This window comes from Botrytis byssoidea (assembly GCF_014898295.1).
Source record: "Botrytis byssoidea strain MUCL 94 chromosome Unknown BBYS_008, whole genome shotgun sequence".
NCBI classification, from domain to species: Eukaryota; Fungi; Ascomycota; class Leotiomycetes; order Helotiales; family Sclerotiniaceae; genus Botrytis; species Botrytis byssoidea.
In genome coordinates this window covers 701,845-725,862 of record NW_024065849.1, presented here as the reverse complement: position 1 = coordinate 725,862, position 24,018 = coordinate 701,845, and the positions used below count along the sequence as shown (strand labels likewise).

At 42.4% G+C, this 24,018-nt stretch overlaps 9 protein-coding genes across 9 annotated transcripts; 5 read left to right on the top strand and 4 right to left on the bottom strand.

Annotated features, from left to right (window-relative positions):
- Positions 1–248: 248 nt before the first annotated feature.
- On the bottom strand, positions 249–1,412 carry EAE97_004826 (uncharacterized protein; the record flags this gene model as incomplete). The annotated part of the gene is made up of 1 exon (XM_038875338.1): positions 249–1,412. The coding sequence occupies one exon, from the start codon at positions 1,410–1,412 to the stop codon at positions 249–251; it is 1,164 nt and encodes a 387-aa protein (XP_038733695.1).
- Positions 1,413–2,709: 1,297 nt separating this feature from the next.
- On the top strand, positions 2,710–5,010 carry EAE97_004825 (uncharacterized protein). Its single transcript, XM_038875337.1, has 6 exons — positions 2,710–2,812; positions 2,870–2,992; positions 3,045–3,258; positions 3,307–3,396; positions 3,446–3,892; positions 3,940–5,010. The coding sequence occupies exons 1-6, from the start codon at positions 2,760–2,762 to the stop codon at positions 4,804–4,806; spliced, it is 1,794 nt and encodes a 597-aa protein (XP_038733694.1). The 5' UTR covers positions 2,710–2,759; the 3' UTR covers positions 4,807–5,010.
- A 177-nt stretch (positions 5,011–5,187) lies between these two features.
- On the top strand, positions 5,188–7,100 carry EAE97_004824 (uncharacterized protein; the record flags this gene model as incomplete). Its single annotated transcript, XM_038875336.1, has 3 exons — positions 5,188–6,408; positions 6,480–6,872; positions 6,931–7,100. The coding sequence occupies 3 exons, from the start codon at positions 5,188–5,190 to the stop codon at positions 6,964–6,966; spliced, it is 1,650 nt and encodes a 549-aa protein (XP_038733693.1). The 3' UTR covers positions 6,967–7,100.
- Positions 7,101–7,527: 427 nt separating this feature from the next.
- EAE97_004823 (uncharacterized protein) lies at positions 7,528–9,311 on the top strand. Its single transcript, XM_038875335.1, has 5 exons — positions 7,528–7,854; positions 7,904–7,923; positions 7,977–8,078; positions 8,126–8,511; positions 8,568–9,311. Exons 1-5 carry the CDS (start codon positions 7,644–7,646, stop codon positions 9,115–9,117), a joined length of 1,269 nt encoding a protein of 422 aa, XP_038733692.1. The 5' UTR covers positions 7,528–7,643; the 3' UTR covers positions 9,118–9,311.
- An 896-nt stretch (positions 9,312–10,207) lies between these two features.
- EAE97_004822 (uncharacterized protein) lies at positions 10,208–11,706 on the bottom strand (the record flags this gene model as incomplete). The annotated part of the gene is made up of 7 exons (XM_038875334.1): positions 10,208–10,520; positions 10,579–10,674; positions 10,737–11,119; positions 11,185–11,264; positions 11,313–11,349; positions 11,409–11,428; positions 11,487–11,706. The coding sequence occupies 7 exons, from the start codon at positions 11,704–11,706 to the stop codon at positions 10,208–10,210; spliced, it is 1,149 nt and encodes a 382-aa protein (XP_038733691.1).
- Positions 11,707–12,853: 1,147 nt separating this feature from the next.
- EAE97_004821 (uncharacterized protein) lies at positions 12,854–15,367 on the bottom strand. Its single transcript, XM_038875333.1, has 3 exons — positions 14,866–15,367; positions 13,353–14,812; positions 12,854–13,305 (listed from the first exon to the last, which is right to left on the bottom strand). The coding sequence occupies exons 1-3, from the start codon at positions 15,331–15,333 to the stop codon at positions 13,041–13,043; spliced, it is 2,193 nt and encodes a 730-aa protein (XP_038733690.1). The 5' UTR covers positions 15,334–15,367; the 3' UTR covers positions 12,854–13,040.
- Positions 15,368–16,113: 746 nt separating this feature from the next.
- Positions 16,114–17,682, top strand: EAE97_004820 (uncharacterized protein; the record flags this gene model as incomplete). Its single annotated transcript, XM_038875332.1, has 5 exons — positions 16,114–16,272; positions 16,331–16,700; positions 16,753–17,099; positions 17,149–17,595; positions 17,644–17,682. 5 exons carry the CDS (start codon positions 16,114–16,116, stop codon positions 17,680–17,682), a joined length of 1,362 nt encoding a protein of 453 aa, XP_038733689.1.
- A 1,082-nt stretch (positions 17,683–18,764) lies between these two features.
- EAE97_004819 (uncharacterized protein) lies at positions 18,765–20,787 on the bottom strand (the record flags this gene model as incomplete). Its single annotated transcript, XM_038875331.1, has 7 exons — positions 18,765–18,866; positions 18,935–19,259; positions 19,500–19,646; positions 19,710–19,842; positions 19,909–20,473; positions 20,563–20,667; positions 20,728–20,787. The coding sequence occupies 7 exons, from the start codon at positions 20,785–20,787 to the stop codon at positions 18,765–18,767; spliced, it is 1,437 nt and encodes a 478-aa protein (XP_038733688.1).
- Positions 20,788–21,425: 638 nt separating this feature from the next.
- On the top strand, positions 21,426–23,533 carry EAE97_004818 (uncharacterized protein; the record flags this gene model as incomplete). Its single annotated transcript, XM_038875330.1, has 5 exons — positions 21,426–21,499; positions 21,551–21,725; positions 21,782–22,370; positions 22,420–22,502; positions 22,556–23,533. The coding sequence occupies 5 exons, from the start codon at positions 21,426–21,428 to the stop codon at positions 23,531–23,533; spliced, it is 1,899 nt and encodes a 632-aa protein (XP_038733687.1).
- Positions 23,534–24,018: the final 485 nt, after the last annotated feature.

Genomic DNA, 24,018 nt, shown 5'->3' with positions numbered 1-24,018 from the left:
AAGGATACAATTTAGGTTAATTAGTGACTGACATGTACGACAGCGACACTCTTTGGATGATATTTATGGAGTAAGCGATTTTTGTTATCAGTTTAGATGTTTTGCGTTACGAAAGAGAGAGGATCACTCCAATGCGAAAAGAAATGAAAGCGATTAGCCAAAATTATTGATTGAATTAACGTAGAATCACTATGACGGGGCAAGACCATAGAATAATAGGCAGAAAGCGATCTTGATACGCTTTTGCCTTAAAAGACAAACGATCCCGATTCTAATGTATCCATACTACTGTCTTTACTGCTGTTGCTGCTGTCAAGTATTTCTCCTGCAGCTCTGGCTGCGTCTCTAGCCTTCTTCACCTCGGCCTTTTTCTTCTTAATTGCTCTGTTTTCCTCAGCTTCCTTCTTTTCAACTTGTCGTATTCTTTTGGTCTTTTCTTGGTAGAATTCAACAGTTGATTGTGGGAAACCAATCTCCTTGAAGAGGTCCTCTATTGAAGTTTCTTTGGAATCAATGTGTTTTGAAAGAAAGATTTTGAGATCTTGACGGTTAATCTTGTGAGCCCAGCTCACCAACTCAACAACTAAGGTCACCCAGTTCAAGACAGTCTCTGAGTCCATAATTCCTTCGTGTGATCGGAACTCTATAGTTCTCTTAATAGGATGCGAAAAGGGCTGGGAAAGATATTGAAGTTTGAAAGCCATGTAGCTGAAAGAGTCATATCCATCAAACATGCCCACGACTTCGTTGATGTCAGATGTACTGAAAAGGACATCGAGTAAGTTACCCTCGAATTTGTACACACCAAGATAGGAGCGTCTATGAAGGGACCCACAATAGTGACCATTGTTCCTTGATTTTCGAAGGAGGGAGAAAATCTGAGGTTCGAAAACCCAAATAGTTGCCATGAGATACTGGAACGGTTCAAAAGAGAAGCCTTTAGTTCCATTGCCAACATGAACGTGAAGACCGCATGACTGGTTGACAACAACATCGAAATGTTTCTTAAAAGCAGTTAGCATTTTGTCAATATCTTTTAAAGCTTTTGGACCAAATTTCATGACTGGTGTTATTACTTCAAGCTCGACGAACATCGAGGATCTGTCTGCATGTTCCTCTGCTTGGAATGATATGGTGGCATCTGTACCAATGGCCCATGTATTGAATAAGTCTTGCTGATGTATTTTGTTGGGATCTTCATTCCGGTTGGAAAAATGAGGAGAGTCCCGGTCAATCTCTGCTTCTGTCAAAATCTCAAGCCCAGTTTCAACAATCAAAGTCTCTTTGATAAGACTATAAATCTGCCCCGGACCAAGTTTCCTGTAGTCAGGAAAGGATCCTTTTTTGAAGCGAATGCCAAACTCAAATTCTACCCCAAACGTGAAATCAGTAGAGAAAAATGGTGTGGACATATTGACTAACCTTTTGATATAGCACTACTCTTGATCGACCTTTTATGGTATGACACTATTGAGTGGCAAGCTTACTACTGCAGTTCGCTTGATTATGAGTGCGCATGTGAATATTTCAATCAATAGGAAACTAAAGTATTTATCTATTGAAATAGATTATGGAAGACTTGAGAGAATTTGTCATTGGAAAGACGGTCTGTTCTGTCCTTGTACAGGCTCTATACAACGTATATTCGGTTCTTCATTCATCAAAATTTGAGAGAACAAGCGAAACAATGTTGAAGGACAAATCAGATAACTACACGATATTAATAGATTACAACGAAGAATACTTATGTTGTCTTGTTTATCAACAATGCCTTTGTATTAAGCGTCCATTCTTACTTGTCTTCGTCGCCGTGAGGTCAACAACACTAGGTAAGCTGATGAGTTCAAACATCTTCAAAGTCAAAAAAGATGTTGTGTTATTGTCATTTTGGCAACATCTATGTATCAAATGATCAATCACCCTTCCAAGATGGATCCTCAATTTGTGTGCATGGGCATTATCTTATATGAGGGCTCCTCGACGTCGAAGCTGTTTGTATGTTCATCTGCTTTGCAACCGAGGATGATTCCAAAGCGGTCATAATTCCGTAAAAGCACGTGCCGGGAGATTTCCGTCGCACGGATCTCTCGAACAACCCCGCATTCCCCCCGCGAAGATAGTTTCCTCGTACTCTTTTCTAATAAACACCATCTCATACAAGTTACAACTAACTGGTTTTTTACTTGGAGGAATAAATATAAATGATTGGCAATTGAGCCGGGTACGAGAGCGGAATGATTGCGCAGATACATGCTCACCTGCCCTGAGCTTGCTCATTAGATGAATGTCCATGACTTCTGATGATTCTCATGTATCAGCACTCGAATGATTTATTTTGGCATAAGATCTCGAGATAACCGAGCCAATACACAGCCTGGAATCCACATGGATAGCTGTAGTTATTACTCCTCATGTCTTTTCATTGGCCGAAAGGGCTGAACGGGTGATATTACATGCATGGTGATGACTTATAAGTTAGCACACGGCTGAAGAATGGATCTAATTGAAGATCATTAATTCTACTAATGGTTAGCGTGCTTAACTATGATCTATCAGGCACCATTTTCTCGCCCCATTATTTCTATCGAGGCTAGTAATATATATTAGGTAAGCCAAGTTTCGTTTTAGACTCAAAGTTATCCATATAATATTGAAGACAGTACTTCTTTTCCGAGTCCTTTTATTTAAAGCTCGGTTTTTGGTAACATCATCTCATTTTGCATCATTTCTTGTAATACTTTCTAACGTCGAACTTCATTATGGTTGTCACAGTAAAGCCAGAAGGCGCCGAATATGACTATATCGTATGCGGGTATGCTCCATCTCTCAATATTCGATTCAATGAATATCTCTGATGAACGTTCTATAGAGGTGGGACGTCGGGCGCCGTTGTTGCAGCAAGATTGGCAGAGGACCCCAACAATTCTGTTCTAGTCATCGAAGCAGGAGAGCATAATTCTCTTCTCGAGAACACTATCATGGTTGGTGGATGGTAAGAGCCTCTTCTTTTCGTTCTATGAATTGAGCTCAAACATCATGAGTAGGTCACAGAATTTCGACACGGAAGCAGACTGGAATATCTCCACAGAACCAAATACGGGGATCAACAATCGTCAAATCAAAGCCAGTCGTGGCAGGTTCCTTGGTGGATCGAGCGGAGTTAATGGTACATTGTGTATCAGAGGCACGCCGCAAGACTATGATGACTGGGAAATGCCAGGATGGAGTGGGGAGGAGGTTTTTAGATATATGAAGAAGGTAGAATCACAATTTACTTAATTTTGCCTCATATTGACATTCATATAGGCAGAGAACTTTCACAACAAAGACTGGTTTGAAGCAAATGATTCGGTACATGGTCACGATGGTTTACTGGATGTTGAGCCTCATGATCTGGTAAGTGGCATTACAGGCAATTATTGATAAAACAAACTGATCTTCTTAGGCCCCTATATCTAACATGATTTTGGATTCAATGGCCGATCAAGGTCTTCCACTTCATCCAGATATGTTCTCAACTGGCGAGACTCCAAATGGTTGTGGCCATGCACCAAGGAGTGTGTATAAAGGAGACAGAACTACCTCGGCCAATTACTTCATCAACAAAAGATCAAACCTTGCGATAAAAACTAGCACCATTGTCGATAAAGTGATTCTCGAAAGCCATGCGTTCCCCCATGAGCTGAGAGCTACAGCTGTAAAAGTAATCGAGAAAGATGGAACAGAAAAAGTGATCAAAGCCAAGAAAGAGGTTATCATTAGTGGAGGAGCCTATTGCTCTCCAACCATTCTTATGCGATCGGGGATTGGAGCAAAGTCCGAGCTCGAATCTCACGGTATTGATTGTCAAATCGACCTCCCTGGAGTTGGGAAGAATCTTATGGATCACATGGTAACGACTCATTATCTCTCGGTGTTACATTACTAACAGAATCCTAGATTGTGTTCATGTTCTATGAAACAACCAAGCCAAATGTTACTAATGATTACCTCTTGTATCGTCCAAATGCTTTGGGTGAAGCTTACAGACAATGGAAAGAAGAAAAGTGTGGGCCTCTTTCTACGTTTCCTTTTGGTGCATTCGCATATTCTCGCCTTGATGAGCGTCTTGCTTCGGAACCAGCTTGGACTTCAGCACCACGACGACCAGGCCGAGATCCAATGGGATTGACCAAATCACAACCAAACGTCGAGTTCTTTACTACAGAATGCTATGGTGGCCCAAAACAATACTCTCACTTTCCAGACGGAGAAAAGTCCCATGCCTTTTCTATCATTGCTGAATTATTCGCACCTAGGAGTAGAGGTACCGTCACTTTAAAGTCCAAAGATCCAAAGGATAATCCGGTTGTCGATCACAATTACTTAAGTGAAGAGCTGGATATTGTGGTTCTCAGCGAGGCGTGCAGATATGCGAATGAGATTATTATGAAAGGGAAAGGTACCAAGGACATAGTTGAGGGAAGTTGGCCTAAAGACTTAACGCATCATGCATACACGTCAAGAGAGCAATGGGTCCCCTATATCAAGGATAACGCTACAACCTGTTACCACCCTGGAGGGACGGTCAAAATGGGCAAGGCATCGGACCCAATGGCAGTTCTCGATGAAGAACTGAGAGTTAGAGGAGTCAGGAATCTTAGAGTTGCCGATACAAGTGTCATGCCACTTCTCAATCAAGGACATACTCAAATGCCTGCATATGCAATCGGTGAGAAGGCAGCAGATTTGATAAGGGGTGTCGAGGATTTAGATTTGGCAGCATTGAAGTTGGAGAGGTATGACTCAAAGGTCGATACCAATTAATTGCAAGATGATGCGAGATTGGTGAACATTCCGGGGAGCATGTATAAATTATGATCGTTGACGGCTTTGGCACCCTGTAATTCTGTTATATTTGGCATAATTCACCAAGATATTCTCTTCAATTCAATGTTTCCCGCAGCTGTATTACGTGGTTTGTTTTATTCAGCAACTTCGTTTATTCATTAATTTACGGCAATGAAATCGAGGATTAAAATTAAGAAAATGTTCTTTCCATGTGAGGCGATGTAAGTGACGCTCATATGAGTTTTCTCGTGAACTGCACTTTCCCGATTCTATGCCTAAGATGGCTTTCTGAATTTCACTTAACTCATCCCGTCTCTAACAATTAACCCCGATACCATACATTCTACAAAGATCTCAATGATGTATATCTCAGGTCTTCATCTCTCAACTACCCTCCTCCTCCTCATTCCTTTTATAAATTTCACAATTGCCACACTACCCCCATTACACTACACAATCACTCGCCGGGGCGGCTCATTTCCCGCTCCTGATACTGCCAATCTCACCTTTCTTCAATCCACACTCGCAGATATAAATGCCAGATTCACAAATTCCGAAAGAATATTGAAAGGGAATAAAGTCGTCAGAGTGCCCAAAAGATGGCACGATGGCCAAACCACCAATACCACGAATTCAAAACCCCGATCTGGAACGCATCTTCAACCAGGAACTACTCTTCTCGGCGAATTTGGGAATTTTGGATCTTGGTTTACGCCATTGAAAATTGGCGAGCCTTTCCAGAATGTGGATCTTGATCTCAATATGTTGACGGCGGATTTTGCGATTATTAGTACGCCAAGTGGGAAGGGAAGTTTTTATCTCGAGGAGAGAAGTGGGACGTATAGTGTTAGTAATGATAATGAAAAGGGAAAGGGGATGAATTTTCCGGGTTGTAGGTGTGGGAAGGATGTTGTGGGATTACCATTGGGGTTTGATATGCTTGCTGGCATAAAAGGGGAGAGATATATACCGGTTAATTTTGCACATTGTAGACCACAGAAACAATGGCTTGGTAGTCTGGGGAATAGCGGTGCAAGTCTAGGGTTGGCAGTTGGAGAAGGTTTGGGACAAGTTGGGGGTTGGAAAGGAGGATTGCTGGGGCAGATTGTTAAAAGTGGTGTTGTTGATACTGAGGTCTGGAGCTTGATGCTGATTAATGGCCATGAAGGGGTGTTTAGTGTGGGAGGATCTTCGGTCAAAGTGATTAGAGAGGTCGAAAAATTGATCGAGAAGGAGTTGGAGAAACTCAAGGTAGGCGAGGGAGGTGAATTCCAACCTCAAAATGATGAATTGAAGAGGGATATAGATGACCTGCAATCTGGAAACGATGAACTCAGAAATATGAACGGCTTAGTACTACAATCCGAACGCGATGAGTTGAAAGGAAACTCAGAGATAGGATTGATGAAGAGAGATGACTTTTCATCGGGTAACAATGATTTGACTTGGAAATCGAATGATGAAAGTGTCTGGGAATGGAGTGAAGTTCGAGGTGCAGATGGATGGTGGGAAATTCTCATGAAAGGAATCTGGGTTGATGGAAATAAAGTTATTCAGAACCAGCCGATAGTATTGGATGTAAGCCCGAATACTTTACCTCCCACTTACCTCCACGTTCCACATCCCTTAAACCCCGCTAACACCTCAAGGTCAATACTCCCTACATAATCGGTCCACCACATCAAGTCCGCAATCTATACTCTTCTATATCCGGCTCTCGTCAACTTCCACTACCTTATGATCAGTTCCATGCCTACCCGTGTTTCAACCCACCTCAATTACTTCTCGAGTTTGGCAATTTGAGAGTCAAGGTATTGGATGGCAAGAGGGACGAAGGGGGTTTTACACCCGGAGGAAGATTTAGTTTGGGGAGGATGGAGAGAGGCAGTGGGTATTGTGTGGGAATTGTAGTAGAAGGCAGGTTTGGTAATATGGATGGCTCAAGTGGAGTAGCTGAAAACAATGGTGTGGATGGGAATGGAATGGAAGATATGTGGATTTTCGGAGAACCTTTGTTCAGAGATTTACAGGTCGCTTTCGATGTAAGTTTTTTGAAGAGTCGATTTCCTTTTGGATTTGATACTGATTTTCTGTACATAGTGGAAAGAGAAGAGAGTTGGCATGCAACGACTTTGAGTCTTATTTTGACAATCGCAATGCTATCTGATCCTCATCAAGTTCCAAACAACGTTAATCTCGATTAACATGTTTATTCAAGATGTTTTCTTCATTCGGGATGAACTGTATATTTACTTTATATCAAGCAGTAGGGGAAATTTTAGAAGATCAATAGCACAATGGAAGCACTCAGTATCACGGGATTTACACGTGCTATGTAACACTGCCCCACCTTTCTTCATCTGCAACGCTCGACGGGTGATCAAAATGATGTTTCCAACGTCGAGAAAGACATGATACATATTCTGTCAAGGCAAGTTCTTTGAAGAATATATAAAGTAACATCAGTGTTCTCTCAGATTCGGCAACCGTGCTTTTGAAACGTTACAATGTGAACTCTTTCAGGGAGCTGAACTGTTCTCGAGGTAGGGCTGAAATGTAAGTGCATGCAAGCCAAGAGCCACTGCAGTAGAATATCTACCAATCAACCTTGTCGGGGGAGGATATATTTTCTTTCCCCTTACACAACGCTTTCAAAAGGTGCACAGCCTTTCTCCTCAAGTCCGGTCATGGCCGGGCTGATGTCAGACAATTCTCAACATATTATGAGTAGCTTATGTGCCAGTCTTTAGTCGATTGTTCATTTGCGATTCCTGAATTGAGTTTCTCTTTCTTTTGCGCGCGCCAAATTTATTATGATAGAAATGTCGCAATCCCAGATTGAGCTATTGGAAGGACCGGCGTTGACTCCTCCACCGGGTGTCACCTCGAATTTTGATAATCCTTATTCCCTTCGACCAGCTGCCGATGCTGTCAAGATAGTGACTACTATTCTGGCCACTCTGGCTATTTTCATACGTGTGTACACTAAGTGGAGGATCATTCGAGAGGTACATTTGGAAGATTGTATGTATCATGACATATGATCGTTTGAATTCGGCGCTGACTTGCTCAGATATTGCGGTTGCAGCATGGGTATTTTAATCTTTTTCTAAATACTCTTTCAAATGCTGAGTAGTAAACCACAGTGCGGTTATATTGTTTTTAACGTTACAACCGGGTTTGATCCTAATGTCTTCGGACGACATCAATGGGATATTAGATTGAAGGATTACCAAATATTTCTCTATGTATGTATACTATATCTTGCCGGTTGATAGTAGCTCATAGTGACTAGGGTACCTACATTACATCCATATCATTCGGTCTTGCTATAATGTCAATCAAGATCTCGATACTGCTACAATATATTCGGCTCTTTACTGCGGGGACACGAGACTTAATGTTCTGGAGCTGCCATGCACTCATGTGGATAACCGTCGTATTCTATACGATCCTGCTCTTCATGACAATTTTTATTTGCACCCCTATACCAAAGTTTTGGAACGTGCTGGATACCACAGGTCACTGTCTTGATGTGAATTATCTGTTCCTAGCGACTGGGACGGCGAACACCATAACCGATTTTCTTATTATCTTGCTTCCGCAACCAATCATTTGGAAGCTACAGATGAGTTTCAAGGAACACGTTGGTGTCTCCGCCGTTTTCTCAACAGGACTCCTGTGAGTACATATTAGTGCATACATGTACATGTCTCCACTTACTGATTTGTCTTCAGGGCTTGCATAGCATCCATGGCGCGATTATTCGTTTCATTAAAACTACTGAAAAATCCCGACGCTACCTGGTACACGAGTATCATGTGTATTCCGTCATATGTTGAGCTAGGAGCTGGTATCATCACAAGTTGTCTACCGACCTTACCAAAATTCTTCAAAACGATGTCGCAGATACCCCGTGTTTCAAGGATGTGTAGCTTTGTCTCTTCGCTCTCGAAGTCTTCCAATTCTTCTGTCGAGTCCAAACAGTCGAAGGAGAGGAGTGGTAATTCTTCGTGGAATCAACATCGTAGGATGCCATCGAGATCAAGGCGTGAGAGGAGGAGTTCAGAAAGCTATGATGTTTTGGAGGAGTGGGAGGGACATAATGCTGATTTTTCGACGGTCAGCTTGGGGAATACAGCGACGGCTACGGGCATGAGAAATGAAGGGGGAAATTCGCAGATGAAGTGTGTTGATGAGGTGCGGGGAATTTTAAGATCGGTGCAGATTTCTGTTGTTCGTCAGGATCCATTGAGTGGTGAAGGGAGGGATACTCCTATTGTTTAAGCGATTTCAAGAAAGGCGTTGAGATGAAAAAATATGGGGCATTGGGACGGCAGGAATTATATCTGGAATATGAGATATTGGCAGGGATACCAATCACAGGCATGGAATACATATGCTGTGGAATATTTGGAATCATTACTTTGACATGTAGAAGTATTTTACACAAAACGAGTTATGACACGAAAGTTTTAAGAAATCCAATGTTTTTACTCGAAAGTGAACCTATTTCTTTCAGAAACCCGACTAAACAAACTTCCAAGCTATTCTCATTTTATGTGACGCATGGTTCCACTCATCACTTAATCAAAGAGACTTTGAACTGCGTCTATTGAAACAAAGATTCGCAGAACTGCAACGGCGACTCTTTACAGTCCCAGCTCCGTCTCCTCGGAGCTGGTAAATCGATCTTCGAAGACGAGTATCTTTTGCATCTACTCGACCATCTGCCAGCTCGCTTTCATCCCGATTTTATGGTGTGATTTCAGTGGGAATAATGGAGTATTCTTGGAAATATATGTGTCTCTACATTCCTAGATCTGAAAGATGGTTCGTATGGATCTTCCACGAAATTCAATCTTGCAGCGGCTGGACTTCAGGCTAGGGAATTGTCTGTTGGAATGTTTTGATAAAATTACCCCAATACAACAAATTCATTAGATGAATTCGTGTTAATGCTTGTGCACTTGGCAGATTCGAGTCAATGAAGACGACTGCACACTTCCAACTACTTGAAAGATAGAAGCTTTCATGAAATGCACTTTTGCGGACTGTGTTTACTACATTCGAATTTTCTTTAAACAATAAGCTTTTATATACACCGCTCCGCAAATATCTAGAGCCCTCCGATGACATCATCCTAGTTGCCAGTTTATGGAAGGTAGTTGAAACTATCTAGAACATTAGATTAGGCAATTCCGGAGCTTCTCTGACTCCCACAGAACTGCCTTCCGCAACCTCTGGGCCAGTATAGATTGAATAGCATGACTGGCATGAGGCGCAGAAGAATAACCTTTAATAACTTGTCCAATAAATCATAATTCTCCATCGCAGGTCTGAAACCGACACCAGATGCGCGAATGCCTTGGATCTATCACACAGCGATCGCATCTATTCCAATTCTATTCTCCATTCGCTTTTCCAAGGCGGTACGTTCAATGTCTCCAGGCGTTGTCAGGAAGTCAAGATTGGGATAAAGATTCACTTCACCGGCTGGTGTTCGTTCGGAAGGATAACTTGAATACTGAGGTTCCTTGATTGATGTATCTGACTTTCTGTACCGGCTATAACGCAACCAGGACGATATAGCCGCGCCCGTATTGGCAAAATGTTCGTGGTGTCTGCGGAAAAAAAGGAGTAAAGACGGAAAGCAGCATATTATAACGCCGCTGAACAATTCGACTAATCTGTTTCATCTTCAGTATTTTTGAATCAAGGGTGAAACAATCCGTAAGTTTGACGTACATCGCGATGACAACAGAGACACCTTTCCATGCCTTATCATCACTCCGAACCATAATCACGCGATATATAAGACTCAAAAGGGAGCCAACGCAAGCGCTATCGAAATAATGTCAGCAAATTTAGGGCTTTCATATTGACACGAAGTTATTTGGACTTACATCAATCCCACAGCAAATCCCACCATCACAAGTATCTTCTTCTTTGTCGGTATATGCAGATTACTCACCGCACAAAGTGGCAAGGTAAAAAGGTAAACATCGATTCCTAAAGAGATGGCAGCCATTGGAATGCCTACACGAAAGAACATAAGTTGTCGGGGAGAAAAGAATGTCGTTCTGAATGTTTCACTGCCAAAGGGCGTCGAAAGGTAAAATAAGAGGATCGTGCCGGCTAGGTAGAAAGCGGAGCAGAATGTTGCACCGATGTACACGCAAATTTTCATCCAGCGTAAAGCCTCAAATATCTCAAGGTACATAAGAAATATGGAGAGCTTTACGAAGCCAAAGGCAGGCATGATGAGAATGGCAAGTATATATAATGCCTGATCATATAAGTAACAAGTTCAACGCAGATTCATGAATGAGGGTAAAGTAAAATAAGACTTGCCGCTGTGTTCCTTTTACTGAATAAAGACAATAACGAAACGTCCCAGCTATGCATTCCAACGGTACCACCAGGGCTAACAACTATACAAGCATCAGTGACTTGTTCGCCAAATAGAAGCATCGCTGTACCTATTATAGCTGCGACATATAACATTACAACAAAAAGCTATTTGCAAACAAACTTTTAGATTGTTGTATGAAGGCTAATGGTAGAACTTTACCTACGAAACCGACAAGTAGAAAGACTACAATCCAATCAGTTTCTCAAATTTTTATAGACAGGCCAGGAAAATATCGACTAACAATCGCTCCAAGTGATCCTTCGTCGGATTACCAGACTCGTATACATCCGAATGGTAAAACAGATTGTCATTATAACGGCTAAGATAGCATTGACAGTTATAAGAATGTAACCACGGCGTGCTGGATGATCAGAAAGGGCTGTTATCCCGGCTGGTGCAACCCCACTTGGAATAGTCGCAAGGACCTCGGGGGGTAGATTCAAAATGGTAGAAGCATTCATATTGGTATTTGCAAAGAATGTAAAGCTTTAATGAATTAATAGTCCCCTATAGCTGGGTTGCACAATTAAAAAGAAGCCAAGAAGTGTTAATGAGACGAGCGGAGGATACCTCTACTTAGATACCCGAATCATTACAAGAGTAGAGCATAGGCCTTACAGATATGAACAAAGATTGGTACACGGCAAATACCGCAATGATTAACTTACAGATGGCTTCCATAATTTTTTGAGAAAAGTTTCTGAAAGCGATTAAAGGCCTATGGAAATCTCTACCACTTACACACTCTCCAAAAAAACTCGATATGCGGCTGATGCAACGAATCCCATACTTCTCAAAGCAAAATCTCTCACAAAACAACGATGGCCTCACGGCGATCTCCATAATCAAATACTCCAGATAATTTTAACATCAACGACTAGCATAGACCAAGCATGTCACTCAACCGAAAGCTTAACATTTTCTCAAAAAAGAAACAATGCTGAGAAGATCCTCTTTGTTCTCATACCCCCCTTTTACAAGTTGATATGCGGCACTAGCCGTGATACTTTCTACATCGATAGCAAACCCAAAGTTTGGATACCACGCACGAAGATATCTTCGAGGATTTTAATTGCAGTCCAGCATCAGCTACAATTATCTAGGAAATATGAAATCTCTCACCTTAAGATCTGTTGTGGCTTGATCCTGACTCCAAAGATTCATGCCGCAACTCGCGACTCCATCTATTAGAGAGAAAAAATAATTGCTCTTCGTCTCTCTCCAGTAAATCTTCACTCCGCCGAAACTTCGAGCCATCAAAATTGACAGAAACTCGATAATCTCAAACCCCAATCAAAGTATCTTGCCACACCTCAGACTGCATGCAGATATCCAAACACCCCAAAGAGAATGCCATTTTCGCACTCAAGATAGAATCAATCATAATTAGCGTGTAAACTAGCACTACCGTGGATATAACACGTGTTTTTAACAATGACATCGAAATTTTTTCGCGGTGATTCCCGTTCTTGAATCTAACTCCAATCCTCTCCTGGGTCACCTACCGAATTCTCCTAGTAACACGCACCCAACTTCAAAGAGCAAGAGATTCTAGACCTCGATCGAAACCATACTTTGTATACACCCATACTCAAGAATTCTTCCACGTGAAAACTTATTTTTATAATTGCATTAGTTGACAATGGTATATACACAATCAAATCACCAATAACGGGTGTCGGACCGAAGAAAAAGCAGTCCACAGCGCCTCGCTAAACCCAAATCTATTATGACCAGAAGCCAACTCCAAATTGAATACCATCATCCATGCCTTAAAAATACACCAGACTAACAATTATCCATTCGACAGAGCTTCTTGTATAGCTTCTCCTTCTTCGGGCGTAACCACCATCTCTAACATTTCTAATGCGCACCCAGGAATATCTGGATCAATACCTGACTCGAAAACTAGATCATCTTCTGAGAAATTTAGTCTAGCCAGACAAAGAAGATACTTTTGTGACCCGCCGCGAATGACTGATAACTTCTTTTGCATATCGAATTCATATCGAGTGACCAGGTGAAATAAAAGACGAGTTGCAAGACTAATGAGACGAGCACTGGGGAACGTTAGTAATGTAGTCGCAAAAATTGCAGAATCTCGTACCTATCTTCACGACCCGGTTTATAGTCATATAGGCCATCTAATTCATCGCTTATCAAACTGATGAGTCTACCGATCGCAGTTGGATGGGAAGCAAGTGCATTTCCAGCATAGGGCGATCGTGTCATACCAGTCATTAAGGATATAATTTGAAGACGTAATTTGAGGACAACATCAGGATCAGCTTTAGCCGCGCTCATAGGTAGGCAAGGTACCTCGAATAGTGGGTATGTTAGACGTTCTATAATATGACCAGCGTTTGTGGATGGTCTAAACCTTGGATTATCGACTGGATTGCTACCGAAAGTATCTTTCAGAACACCAGTAGACAAAATTCGCAGCATCCACTCGAAATCTGCTGGTGGTTGATTTTGACTAAGCATAAGGAGAACAAAGTCCCATCTCATCAATTTCCAAAATCTGGTTATATGGTCTTGTTCAGAAACGCAGCCCAGTGCAGCGAGATGAGTGAGAGCTAAGCAGGCGGATACATTAATGTCTTTATCATAAGGATCGCAAGGCTCGCCCTTGAAACGGGGAATTGCGACAAGATCAGCCGTTTTCTGCACCAGGGGAATGAGTTGGTCAATGATATGCGGTGCAATCAAGAGCGTTTTCAACTCCAGTGCAAAGGTGAGAATATCAACAAATAAATAAATGGGAGTGTAACATTTTTCATCCATGCACTTAGACCATAATTGTATTAAGAACAAGCAAAACTCAGCCGGTACTTCGGAAATAGGCTTTTTCATACCAATCCTGGGCATTTCTCCAAGAATCAGGGATGAAAAAGATTCATTTGGGGATGATGGTAGAGAATGCTTGCTAAATGCTTCTAGAGTCCTCAAGTGATCACGGTCCGGTCGGTGATCTAGCATGGCCGCAAGAAAATCCGATCGGTCATCTTGTAGAACAAGTCTCTCTAATATTGATTCATCCAACAATGGAGCCTTTTGTGGTTGAGAAAGTAGATCTGGAACAGGCAGCATATCTAAAGCACTAGCTGAAGGGCTGTCATTAGCTTTGCGTTTCCGCTTTGCTGCTCTCGAAGGCGTGCCAGGTTGCCGTTTTTGAAATTTCGATGGGGATATCTTGCTAGGAGAAAGGAGCTCAATCTCATCATCATCGAACCCATCCCTAAATGGCATTGGCTTTGTCTTCTTCGGGGTCATAACCTGTGCATCCTTAGAATTTTTTGCTTTATTTAATCTTTTAACTCTTTCGGTCTCTTCGAATAAATCTTGCTTCGTGAAATCACGCTCGATTGTAGCATTTCTCGCGGCAATTTCAGCCGCTTCCCTATCTTTTTGTAGTTTTGCTAACTGTTCCGCGTGTAACTTCTCTTTCGCTGCTTGTGTGCGTTCATATTCCTTTTCTGATTTGTCTATTTTGCCACGTAGAATTGAGATTTCGCCATTTTTTGATAGAGTCTCTTGCTCGAGAGCTTTATTTTTTTGTTGTAACTGAAGAGTAGTCAGTGACCTTATTCAATATGATAATTTGCGCCCAGAAATACCTCCTGCACTAGTTTTCTAAGCGCCTCATTGTCACCGCCCGCTACCGATTGAGTCGTCTGCCCAGAAAGGTTCGAGTTCTCTCGTGAAATTGGATTTGAAAATAACTGTGGCGAGTGATCTGGTTGTCGAGGACGAGCAGGCCTAATGTCATTTCTTGGCCTGTTTACAATGTCTGCGTCTCCAAGAAGTTGCCGTTGAAACTGCTCGTGTCGAACAGCTTGATCGACATTGTTTCGAGGTATATATGGCACAACCGCAGGGGCACTTCTGGCCTCATCTATAACGACCGCATCATCCAAGTCATCGTCGTCAAACTCATCCCCGTAATCAGAAGAAGGCGGAGCTTTAATCTGGGCTTGGGTAAATGCTATAGCATTATTTTCGAGTTCGTCTAGGGCATCTGCTGGTATATCATTGAGGAAATCATCATCGGAGAAGTTGTTCTCTCCATCTTCGTGAGGAGCCATTCCATCCCTATAATTATTAAGCTATTCGAAAACATTGATGTGGCAATTATTGGGAGGTATTTTATCAATCCAAATGTTGAACTCGAATTTTAATATTACTTGAATACCTACAGCCACAGCCTTGCGACTTTCTGCCACCGCCTTTCGGAGATCGGAACTAAATTATCCATCTGCGCACTTAATTGTGGAGCAACAGCAATTTCTTTGAAATGCTGCTTTTCTATTTTGCTAGTACCAGGACCATAGGTACTCGTAGATCAACAATAAAAGTACCTGGTAATAACACGAGTATTGATAGGTGTTATTGATTTTTGCATGAAATGAATCTTCTTTGAAAATTTGAATCATTAGAATAAATCACTTCCTGATCCATTGTGAAATCTTTGAACATTTTTTTTCTTGCTTTCCTTCACTAAAATCAGGCTTCGAATAACGCGAATATCACAAGCAAACACTCTGATTTTCCAGGGTTTTTAGCTGACGTAGGAGCGAAGAGGAGCCACAACTTCCTATCACTCCCCCCAAAAAAGTACACCCACTTCAGGACCACCCCATTCTCAACTAATTCACGAAGCTCACCATATCATTTGATTCTGCTTTCGGCGCAGTCCTAGTTCAAGCATAACTTTATCTTTATGAATGTGGAGTGGTGGAACTAGAAGACACTCTTGACGCATCCGGGATTTGGCGACACGGATAATTGAAAGGACGAAGAGGAAAAATCGCACCGCCAAGACCTCTTTAGAATTTGCAAAATCGTACTCCTTGAGCTCTGCAAAAATGACAAAACCAAGGGGAATCAAGTTCAACCATCGAAATGGTCGCGCCGGTAGTGATGGTCGCAGAAGCAGTTTCTCAGATATCAGCGAGGCTGCCTTGGAGCCAAGTTCTCCAAAGATCTCGAAGACAGATGGTGCAAGCGATGAGAAAAACCAAGAGGTGAGATATGCGCCTGTACCTTTATCTTGGGGCGCTGGCTAATGAATTTGGGACGCAGAGCAATGTAGTTGTGCCGTCAGAATACGAAAAGAAGAAGCAGACATTTATTACACGATCAATATGGACATTTGTGATGATTGGGGGATTCTTTGCATCCATGTTCATGGGGCATATATACATCATTGCGATTGTCACCGCAGTACAAATAATATCGTTCAAGGAAGTCATTGCAATTGCAAATGTTCCCAGTCGAGCTCGTCGATTGCGTTTCACCAAAGCGCTGAATTGGTATTGGTTGGCGACGACGATGTACTTTTTATATGGCGAGAGTGTGATTTACTATTTCAAGCACATTGTATTGGTTGATAAAGTTTTGCTGCCCTTTGCGACACATCACAGATTCATCAGCTTTATGCTTTATACTATTGGTAGGGAAAATATCTGATGAGAATGAAATGGAGCAATGCTAACAGTGTGAAGGATTTGTGTTCTTCGTCGCTTCTCTCCAAGCCGGACATTATAAGTTCCAGTTTACGCAATTTGCCTGGACTCACATGGCCCTTTACCTTATTGTGGTCCAAGCCCATTTCATCATGAACAACGTTTTTGAGGGAATGATTTGGTTTTTCCTACCAGTATCTCTCGTCATCTGCAATGACATATTCGCTTACATCTGTGGTATCACATTCGGTCGAACGCAGCTCATTAAACTCTCACCCAAGAAAACCGTGGAAGGATTTGTTGGTGCCTGGATTCTAACAGTCATTTTCGGTGTCGGTATGACTAATGTCCTCATGCGATACAAATATTTTATTTGCCCAGTAAATGTAAGTTGAGTCTTCAATCAGAAAGTCGTACGGCCACTAATCCCGACAGGATCTTGGTGCCAATCTCTGGACTGGTCTTGAGTGTACTCCAAACCCAGTTTTCTTGCCTCATACCTATCAACTTCCTATCTGGTTTCCAGTCTGGAAATCCTTCTCCATGGCACCCATGCAGGGTCATATCCTTGTCTTTGGTACCTTTGCATCACTCATTGCACCATTTGGCGGATTCTTCGCTTCTGGACTCAAAAGGACTTTCAAAATCAAGGATTTCGGCGACTCGATCCCTGGACACGGTGGGATTACTGATCGCATGGACTGTCAATTTATCATGGGCTTTTTCGCCTATGTCTATTTCCACAGCTTTATTGCTATTTACAAAGTCTCACTTGGGGGTGTCATCGAAACAGTGATCAACGGCCTGACACCAGAAGAACAAATGGAGCTAGTCAAAGGAATTAGCAAGCATCTTTACAACCAAGGAGTCATTGCCGAGGGGGTAAGTCCATCCAAACCTCAGCACTTCTCACTTACTAACATATTACAGGTATTGGATTGTCTTAACGTGGTTGTGAGCAAGATATAATGTGCTTCACATCTCATGAACTTCCTTCGATAGAAATAACTTTCTACCATTACGAATGATGAGTTTTAACAAAGTTTTGCCAAGGTGCATGGAGAATCTTCACACGTGTATAATATTCTTTTAATTCTCGGTGCATACATATCCATGTTTTGGATTCTCTATTTGGTGTATACGAACGATGGTTCATTGTCGTAGGGATTCGGTAGGAATGGTGAGCCTAGCTCTTCCTGTGTCATTATCAGATGGGGAAGGTAGTTAATCTGTTGAAAGTGACGAGTAAGCCGAAGGCATAGCGTTGGTTATAAAAGTGTTTATGTAGATGGATGGAATGAGTGTATTGAACTACTTTTTTTTACTAGCGAGAATGATACCTTTGTAAACGAAATTTCTGGAATGCTGATCTGTGAATTCTGTTTATCTTTGATGAATTTTTTCCAAAAAGAACTTCTAATCAAGTGAAACGGAGAGATATAAAAATTTGCGGGCAACTTGTTGACCGACATGTTTCGCAAGGAGAGTTCAGAATACAATGATTGAGGCTCAGGCATGTATTAGAAAGTGGCCTCAATAAATACCTCTGGGCTCTATCAATCTTACTCAACGAAGAGTTGCCAGCTAAAGGCTACTTGATGAGGTAGAGCTTTAAAGTCAGATTCTCCTTGCGACTGTGCAGTCGCATCCAAAGTAGTGTTCTAGTATAGTGCTCAAAATGAACAGTCAAGGCCGCAACCAAGTGATTATGAGCATACGTACAACAACTTAACAGATGATTCAAAGCGGTGGCTCTATGAAGCCTGCATTTATTAATCCTTAGTGAAGCAACGATGGACAAAATGCCTGCGTGCCATAGGAGACCTTTCAGTGCATTGAGGATTTCCGTTATTAGTATTTCCATAGGGTAAAACTTTCCATGGGATTACCTTAAGTTTAGCCACTTTAACATGGATTGTGATAATAATAGTCATACATAGGTACTCACCATAGCTCTGGTTCAACCATCGATGAAGCTTTCACGTCCATCGTCCCGGAAATCTTTGTGTTGAATAAAGAAGGCAATTATATACACACACAAGCGTTTTGTATCATAATCTAGCATCTCGACTCTCTCGGTCGTTCTTGGCCTCAAGATCCTTCTTAGTTTCATCCTCAGCCTGTTCTCTGAAAGGGACCCACAGCTTTTCGACCTAAAAGAGATTATTAGTCTTTCATACTATTACTCGGATTGAGATGAAGCCAAAATCAGATCACTCACTGCATCCGAAACCCGGTATCCCAGCAACCATGGCGCAAGGCTCTTATCTCTCCATGCCAATGCTTCTCCCTCTTCTTGCTGTCGCATCTTTCGATCTCTTTCAATCTGCTCGGGACCATCTGGAAGATGGTAGAGGTATTGTTGGGTGTTTCCTCGCTCGACGACGGTTTGAGTACGTGGTGCGCGCAGGGCTTGATAGATGGGGAGGGCATGCTGCAGAAAAGATGATTTGAGGTTGGATGTAGGAGGAAGGTTGGAGGAGTGAATGGGATAGTGGGACAGAAGCTCGCCGAGGACAGCGGCGTCTTCAAGTGACATTCCTGCACTGTTGAGAGGGTTAGATCTCTAGTTACGATGCAAAGTGAGATGGGATAACAATTCATCGATTGAAGCTTTGAGGTTTAGGTAATAGACGAAAAAAAAAATTTAGTGTAGGTTAGATGTGTTTCTCAAATGAGAGGCTCAATACTTCAAGCGATCATTGCAAACAGACTAGATTTGCAAAAAGATAATTTCAAGAAATTATGGCAATACCGAGATTTGGAAGAAGAAAAAGTGAAGATACCCAGAAGCAAGATAAGGAAGCGTAGCATGAACTGCATCTCCAAGGAGAGTGAAATGACCGGAGGGGTGGCTCCAGTTATCGAGACCAGGACGGGTACAAAGTCGCCATTTGTACACCGACTCACACATACCGAGCAATTTTGAAATTCTGAGCCAAAGTCAATGGATAAGCATCACCAAGGGCAATATCTTGGGAGAAGCCGGTAACTACCTTGGATCCCAATCTTTGAATAGTGCACGCATCTCCTCCACATTGCCTTCTAAGGTTGTGGCACCAGCTGGCATATCGTCTGGAACGAGAAGAACCATATTGAACAGTTCGCCGCCTCGAAGAACATAGTTCACTAGTACATACGTCAATTCAACGGGATCCCAGCAAAATCCGAGATGGGACAGAGGAGGATGTTTACCAGCATGCATATCTGGACCCATCCAATAATTCACTTGCGGGTTCTTTACAAAATCCGCCAATTCTTCGTCAGCTAACATATCCTTAGTAGATAATAGCAACCTGTAAGCCAAGTCTCCCGTCAAATGTGGCTCGTCTTCTCGCCCTAGCATTACTTCTCGCAATTTACTGAATATTCCATCCGCACCAACCACTAGATCCGCGGTCAGATCTTCCTCCTCTTCCTCCCCTCTCTCTTCACTTCTGCGTTTTTCCACAATGACTCTAGCCCCATTATCTAGAATCTCCACGTCTACAACTCTCATTCCTACTTTCACCTTAGCTCCTAACTCCAATGCTCGTTCATAGAGTCCTCTATGTAGATTCGCGCGATGAAAATCCCAATACACGGAGCCCGGATATTGTGCCGCACTCTCTCTAAAATCCATCGACGAAATTATGTTGCCTTTCCACGAAATCATGTTGACTTTTGTTGGGGAGGTACTGTGAGCAGAGAGGTAAGGGAGCAATCCCCAGTCACGGAGGATGAGAGATGTCGGAGGGAGAACTTGGATGCCAGCACCCACCTGTGAGCCCCGAGTAAGAAGTTAGTTAATTGATGGTTTGTTTGGGCTACGCAAAAGCATTTTTTGGAACGGGGGAGATTAAAATGTACCTCTCCGATTTCCTGGGCAGATTCGAGGACAGTGACTGAATGACCGGCGAGAGATATGGCAATTGCAGCGCCTAAACCACCGAGACCAGCGCCAACTATTATCACCTTGCTTTATGTTTAGTACTATTGACAGATACTGAAATGAGGGGTCAGAATGGAAGTCACCTTCAGCTTGTTCTCTTCATTGCGGATGATTTTCTCTTTCACTGGAGCTGAAGAAGACATATTGGAACTTGAAACATATGAATCTGATTCTGTAGCGTACAGTGACAAAACAACAATAAAACGACCAAAGCAGTATCTAATAATGAAATGTCATATACATTCTAATATCGAAGGACTGATATTCGACGATCCTCAACGGAATTCCATAGTCAAGTAGCTGGAAATTCCAAAAAAGATAAGCTTCGCGATAATGTCTCAAGGACTTCTTCAGTATCATTAAGATATGCACGATCAAATCACCGATAAGTTACATCGTAGCACAAGCTCACCAATGATCAAGGCATCTGTACCCCGCCTATCCGATCGCCACGGCGCCCAGTTCATAAGTGGCGTTGCCCCTCACACGCGCAGGCCCTCTCTTGATTGGGCAAGAACACCGGAAATACCATGTGTTGGCATTACATGATGCACAATGCCGAAGCTTGACTCTTGCAAAATTGATAGGTGATAATGGACTCGGCGCTAAATTAGACAATCTTCCTATCTGGGGAACTTGACAAGGACTTGATTTCGATGTACTGCATTTGAGCCGTCGTTTGTGATGCCTCTTGGAACCTACAGCTAATGAAGAAATCCTGATATATCGAATTTACTGGTTTGAAGATTATAAAAAAATTACTTCTCAATAAAATCTCAATATGGGCGATGTCACTGTGGATATTGTAAATCAGGTGACTGTTATCGGAGCAGGCCCAGCAGGTCTTATGCTAGCGTGAGCGAGTTCGTTACAGCCCCCTAATTACACCTCACTAACACGAAAAAGTTGCACTCTTGCACGCTACGGAATTCAGGTCGCTATTCTCGATGACAGACCTTCTTCAACTGCAACCGGTCGAGCAGATGGCCTGCAACCAAAAACCATTGAGACACTCAAACAACTTGGTCTTGCGGATTCTTTACTTGATAGAGGTGTCAAGGTCTATGATATCTGTTACTGGGCAAGTACCTTACGGACAAGTCTCTGATTGCGCAACGGAAAATTAACATTGAGCAGAAATCCACAGCAGATGAAAAGCTTCATCGCACGGCCAGAGAAATCCATTACCCAAAAGATATAGTCGATTTGTTGGATCCGAACCTTTTACTCATTCATCAAGGAATGATTGAAGATGTATTTATCCAGGATCTAAGAGCTCGAGGAGTTGAGGTACAGAGAAATGCTTCGTTCGTTGGACTTGTACAGCCGAAATCTGAAAATGAGGATATAGTCGTGCAGTACAAAGATGTCCAGACAGGTGAAGATAAGATTCTGAAATCAAAATACCTTGTAGGATGCGACGGAGCACATTCGAATGTAAGAAAATGCATTGATGGTGCAGAGATGGAAGGAGATCAGAGTGGGAGTGTGTGGGGCATCTTGGATGCAGTAATCGAAACGAAATTTCCGGATTTATGGAGTAAGACTATAGTTCAATCGGAAAAAGGAGCGATTCTTTCCATTCCGAGGGAGCGAAATATGACGAGACTCTATATTGAGTTGCAGGACACAGCAGAGGAGGACTCCAAAGAAGTTGTTCAAGATTTTGTGATGAGGAGAGCCGAGGAGATTTTCAGTCCATATAAATTAACGTGGAAGCGTATTGGTAAGAGAGCTTCTTCCCCTGATGACCGTAAAAATCGCTAACCTTGTAGAATGGTTTGCTGTATACAAATTTGGTCAGCGAGCGGCCAAATGTTTCTCAGATGATGCTCAGCGTGTTTTCATTGTTGGAGATGTAAGTGACCAAGCACTATCTTAAATGTTTATCCAAGTCTAATAACAGAACAGGCTGCACACAATCACTCCCCGAAAGCCGCGCAGGGTATGAATGTATCGATGCATGACTCCTTCAATCTTTCATGGAAATTGGCCCTCACCATCAAATCTATCGCGCTCCCCTCTCTTTTGGAAACATATACGCAAGAACGACAGGCTGTTGCTCGAGATCTCCTAGCTTTTGATTTCGAACATGCCAATGCTTACTCTGCTGGGGATCCCGTAGCGCTTGCCGAAAACTTTGCGCAAAACATCAGGTTTATTTCTGGACTTGCGGAATATGGTAAGAATGTTTTGAACGCAGAAGCTGCTGATGAAATAATACAACCCAAAGAATCTAGAATAAGATCAAGCAGCGGAAGAAGTGGTGGTGTGTTGCGACCTGGTGCGCTGCTACCACCCGCTAGGGTGACTAGGTACATTGATGCAAACCCTGTCGATCTACAGCTTGAAATTCCTCTACTTGGACAATTCCGCATATTCCTCTTCCTATCAGACGTCCATAGGTGGTCTGATTGTCTGGGGCATATTTTCCAAAGATTTTCTAATCTTACACGAACACTCGATCGCACTTCTGCAGCTGCAAAATCTTACACACCACAAGAGACAGAATTGGATGAATATATTCAACCAGATAGATATCTAGGTGTAAGTAAGTTTTTTACGTACGCATTGGTGACGGGGATGAACAAAGAAAAGTTTGAGATTGCAGATTTACCAATAAGCTTGCAAGAAAGCAGCTGGACAATCTATGTGGACGATATTCCTCAAGATGCTGGGGATTCTCACTCTTATAAAGGAGGCTGTACGCATAAATGGGTAGGAGACCTCAGAGATGATGAGATCGTTGTCTTGAATGTTAGACCTGATGGATACGTTGGTTCCCTCAAAAAAACTTGTATGTCTGGTGACGAAAGTGAAGATGTCGGTGCCGAGGTCGCAAAATGGCTGAAGGACTATTATAGTCAATTCCTGAAAGGTCAATTGTGAGGTTGTTCATTTAAATAAATCAAGACACTCCCATACGGGGATGAAGCAGCAGAATGTGCTAAATAGAGCTCAAATGTTGGCGATCTAAATCCAGCCAGAAGTCCAAACAATAACCAAAGCTGCTGCCCAAAGGATGAATGGAGTCGGATACACCCTAAGTAGAAAAACACCTAACCCGGTGTTCATCTGTAGGTATGCGATTGGACCGTGAAGATATCCCTCATACCATAATGTCTTGCGGCACAAGTGACTACCTAGTAACTCTGCAAGACCTAATTTCTGGGCCTATGTGCAGTATGAGAGCGCAGAATAAATGATTTATCACGCTATCATGACCACCAAAGACGTCTCAATGTTATATATGTTCTATGTTTATCCATTTCTATACAGCGAATTAAGATGAATGACTATTGGCTGAGTGACTCACTACCCGATGAAAAGAAGATGGTAGGAGGATACCGCGGACAGATCCTCCGTCATTAAAA